The sequence below is a fragment of the Conger conger genome, chromosome 8 (genome assembly GCF_963514075.1).
Source record: "Conger conger chromosome 8, fConCon1.1, whole genome shotgun sequence".
Taxonomy (NCBI): domain Eukaryota; kingdom Metazoa; phylum Chordata; class Actinopteri; order Anguilliformes; family Congridae; genus Conger; species Conger conger.
This window is the reverse complement of record NC_083767.1, coordinates 64,303,958-64,308,957: the sequence shown is the minus strand read 5'-3', so window position 1 is coordinate 64,308,957 and position 5,000 is coordinate 64,303,958. Positions and strand designations below refer to the sequence as shown.

The window sequence follows — 5,000 nt, the reverse complement described above, 5'->3', positions numbered from 1 at the left end:
TTACATCACCTAACAAGATATCACATTACATCACATTACATCACATTACATCACCTGACAAGATACATACATTACATTAATGGCATTTGGCAGGCACTCTTATCCAGAGCGACGTACATCAAAGTGCGAAGTGCATACCCATAACCAGGGATAAGTGTGCTGAAAGACCCGAGAAGGAAGCATTTCAACAACAAGACATTCAAAATCACTCGCTGTCCTGCTTGTATCTCGATCTTAAAGATCATACTGAAAGGTTTTTAAAATCCCATTACATAGCCGTTTTACTGCTTGTGTGAACTACCTTGACAATGAAAATGTACGGGGCTTTTCAAGCCAACCTGAAGAAGTTTGTTTTAATGTTACTGTACCTTACCCTCGTGGTTCTCTAACTTGCATAGCTTTTCAAGATCAACCATTTGAAATGCAAGCCAACATCGCTACAACTTGGCAGTCAACAAAATAAGGAACATCATACTCAGTCTGAATTGCCTCATTTGGCCAACACAACAGTTTAGCTCAGTTACGTTAACGCAACAGTGAACAGTGGTGGGATCAGGTCCGGTGCTGGTAAACTGACTTATCTTTCCATATGAGTTTTCAAATGTCTGTTTAAATTTGACGTGGTTGCTCCCGTATCTTTTATTTTAATTCTCCACATTTGGCTTGTTGCAATCATTTTGTTTGGCTCGATGAGCCTGAATTAGCGAGCTATGCTGCAAGAAATATGCAGGGTGTTGCTATGTTTGCTACTGAAAGGCTCACGGTGTGGCATGTAAAATGACGTTTTAACTAAGGAGTGTCTTTCATATAAATAATTGAAAAATAGCTGTGACATTATTCACTTAGTCACGTTCACGATGCCATTTGGCAGACTCTTACTGTTCACAAGTCCTTATTGACCTATGTCTTAGTCCAGGGTGGCCTGTAGTGTAGTGGTTAAGGTACATGACTGGGACACGCAAGATCGGTGGTTCGATCCCCCCGTGTAGCCATTGGGCCCTTGAGCAAGGCCCTCAACCCTGTATTCAGGATTGTCTCCTGTTTAGTCTTATCAACAGTACATCTGCCAAATGCCATTAATTTAATCTAATGTAATGAGTCTCAAGTCATTGTTGTGTGTGTGTGTGTGTGTGTGTGTGTGTGTGTGTGTGTGTGTGTGTGTGACTCACCAGTTTATTTGGATAATGTAGCAGTACGGGCTGAACTGGAACTCCTGCCATGAATGCCCCTGAAAGAGTCAGACCTTTGTGAGACACACATTTGTCTTTCACACACACACACACACACACACACACACATTTCTCTCTCTCTTTCACACACACACACACACACACACACACACACACATTGCTCTCTCTCTCTTTCACACACACACACACACACAATGGTTTGTGTCAGCCAGCCCCTCTGGTGACAGTGTACCCCCCCCCCCCCCCACACACACACACACACACACACACACACACCCACACTACCCCCTGCAGACACTCACCAGGTTTGTACTTGATGAGCACTGTACCGTTACTAGTGGTGCCTTCTGGGAATATTAGCATCTGACAGAGACCAGAAGAGAGATGTCACATGACCCACTGCAGTAAACCCCAACATTCGAGCACTTGAACCCCAACATTCGAGCACTTGAACCCCAACATTCGAGCATTGAACCCCAACATTCGAGCACTTGAACCCCAACATTCGAGCACTTGAACCCCAACATTCGAGCACTTGAACCCCAACATTCGAGCCCTTGAACCCCAACATTCGAGCACTTGAACCCCAACATTCGAGCACTTGAACCCCAACATTCGAGGGCTACCTGAGGCCAGCGACCATTGGACGTGAGTCTTTCTCTGAGCTGAGCTGCACACTGCCTCCTGGAGTCTGCATCCGTTCTGCTGACCAGCAGGGACTGATTAAACTCCAACAGAGCTGAGAGAGGGGGAGAGGGAGGAGAGGGGTTGTTTCACTCTTCTTTTTAATCTTCACATCCCTCTCCCTCCCTCCCTCTCCATCCCTCTCCCTCCCTCTCTCTCCCCCTCTCCCTCCCTCCTTACCCCCGATGACGGGCAGGCTGCAGTTCTCTGAGCGGGACACCACGGTGGGGAGCCCCGCCGGCAGCAGCACCAGGATGTCCAGGAAGCTGCTGTGAGGCCCGACGGCCAGCAGGGGCGCCTCGGCCCGGCCGGCCTGCCGGCCCCGCACCCGGATCCACAGGAAGCCCAGCGAGAAGAAGACCGCGCGGCTCAGCAGGAGCACGGGCGTGTGCAGCAGCCAGAGCCGCCATCCCTGCACCGGCCGCGCCCGGTCCGCCTCCGACAGCCCGGCCAATCGCAGCCGAGCCAGCGGCCACATCATCAGGAAGAACAACGCAGCAAGGACCACACGCAGAGGGAACAGCACAGCACCCAACACTGCCCCCTGTGGACACACACAGCCCCACACTCACATTACACACCCAACACTGCCCCCTGTGGACACACACAGCCGCACACTCACATTACACACCCAACACTGCCCCCTGTGGACACACACAGCCCCACACTCACATTACACACCCAACACTGCCCCCTGTGGACACACACAGTCCCACACTCACATTACACACCCAACACTGCCCCCTGTGGACACACACAGCCCCACACTCACATTACACACCCAACACTGCCCCCTGTGGACACACACAGCCCCACACTCACATTACACACCCAACACTGCCCCCTGTGGACACACACAGTCCCACACTCACATTACACGCTGAATGCTGACGGGTCTTCTCTCTCTCTCATTCCTTACTCACACTCTGCCTCACAGGCACATACCACACTACTGCATTACAAAACTGTCAAGCACCTGAATTACACCTGTTCTCCGACTTTTTTCATTTCTCATCCTTGTTTTTATTGATGTTGTGTTCTTCCTCTCAACTTGTATTGTCCCCTGTCCCCAATAAGTAATTTATCTTTTCATTTATTGAAATAAAATGTATTATTATTGTTGTTGTTATTATGATTACTATAGACGACGACTACTACTACTACAACTACTACTACTACTAGGCTACTACTACACACACACATTTCCCTGTAAACACATTTTATGGTAGAAGAACAAAGAAATACTATGGTTAATGCAGCTCATTCTAAGGAAACACACTGGTAAGAGGACCTAAATTTTCACAGTAAATTATATCCAATTACATTAATCTATCTGACTCAGTGAGTGCCCGATGAGTAACCGAAGGTTTCACCTGTCGCTAACCCACATGCTAACATCACAGGTGGATGTGATATGTACATTTGTCACGGCAATACCATCTGGCGTGCCTTTCAAAGGCGTGGCTTCAACGCAAAGTTGTAACACACACAGTCGCACTGCTGCCGCTCGCGGGTCTTACCCGGACTTTCTGTGTGGTGGTCAGCTTCAGCTCGTGCGTAAACGGATGAGAATATCTCTGCGTCGGGTCCTGTCTATCATGAATCTCCATAGCGACGCTCCAAACGTTGACAAGACGACAAGGATTAAATTGTCTCGACTGTGTGCCACTGTGTAGGCAACAACTCGTGTTCCCGAGCTTTAAAGTTTTAACATTTGCTGCGAATAAGCTAATTCCAAACGACTACTTCAAACAACAGGTCTATTTTAAAATATAGACGTAGCCTACGTCGTGCTTAACTTGAATAGCGATAGAAGCACACCTGGCAACTGTATAAAAAGTTAAACAAAAACAATGCGAACCGCAATCACATAAAATGACAAAGTAACAAAACGTTCTATGGTATTCGTATCTTCCACACCATACCACTTTCTTCTAAAACGATGCGCGTTATTAAACTCCTAGTGAAGCAAGTGAAATTATCCCCAATGCGTTCTGCTATCACATCGGAGTTCCTCACATGGCAATATGACAACAAAGTTCTGTAAAAGCAACTATTTATCGTCGTACCTGAGCCCCCACGCCCATTCACAGGTTGCAGGTCTGACCGGTTGTGGCATTCGTATCCTTAACCATACACATTCATGCAGTTTCTCTCTTGAGTAATGCGATGTTTTGAGTGCTAGAAACTTGGTGTACCGGTTGGGATAGTTTTAACAAGTAAAGACCAGTGCCAGTTTGTTTTCCCCGAATATGAATCGACTTTTTTATTATTATATTAGGCTATGCGAGAATCGCAACTTAAATTATAATAACCAAAGCGTTGATAGTGGATTAATGTCGTGCAGGTTGTGGGTTTCATGTTAGTTTAATTGATGGCGAGGTTGAACGTGATGATGTAGCTCGAATGGAGTTGTAGCTTGACATGGCTCAGTTTATGGCTTAGGATTTTGAAAAGCTGCAGGTTTTTTAAATGTCGTAAGAACAAGTTAGGTTTGTAAACGGTAGGCGGTTGTTGTTACGCGTGTATGCGCACAGGGCGGGTCTGTGATTCGCCACCGCCAGGGTTGCCCCGCTCGTTCTCTCTGTCAGGAGCACAATAATGATGAATGAGTGAATAATTAACATTTTTTAAGAAGATTGCTTGAGACACCTGCGCTGATGACCGGAGGTGGAATCGTAATTCCAAGGACGCCAACCTGTACGTGCCGAGCAATAGCTGGCGATTTACCGTCAGCTCCTTTACCTGCTGATGGGCAATTTCTGAGAAGATTCCAACACTGCCCCCTGTATATTTACATTACATTACTGGCATTTGGCAGACGCTCTTATCCAGAGCGACGTACAGTTGATTAGACTAAGCAGGAGACAATCCTCCCCTGGAGCCCCCTACACTAATCCTTACTTAATTGTCTCACTCACTCACTCACTCACTCACTCACTCACTCACTCACTCACTCACTCACTCACACACTCACACACTCACACACTCACACACACACACACACACACACACTCACACACACACACACACACACACACACACACACACACACACACACTCACACACTCACACACTCACACACACACACACACACACACACACACACACACACACACACACACA

The 5,000-nt window shown here is 47.2% G+C and overlaps 1 protein-coding gene across 1 annotated transcript in view; it reads right to left on the bottom strand.

Moving 5' to 3' along the window:
- lpcat4 (lysophosphatidylcholine acyltransferase 4) overlaps positions 1–4,291 on the bottom strand; it is an 11,076-nt gene extending 6,785 nt beyond the window's left edge. Inside the window, exons 1-5 of the mRNA XM_061251974.1 lie at positions 3,395–4,291; positions 2,055–2,418; positions 1,817–1,929; positions 1,493–1,553; positions 1,170–1,228 (exon numbers count right to left, since the gene is read on the bottom strand). Of these exons, the coding sequence (XP_061107958.1) occupies positions 1,170–1,228; positions 1,493–1,553; positions 1,817–1,929; positions 2,055–2,418; positions 3,395–3,484 (687 nt within the window). The 5' untranslated portion in view covers positions 3,485–4,291. The remainder of the gene's footprint in view (positions 1–1,169; positions 1,229–1,492; positions 1,554–1,816; positions 1,930–2,054; positions 2,419–3,394) is intronic.
- Positions 4,292–5,000: the final 709 nt, after the last annotated feature.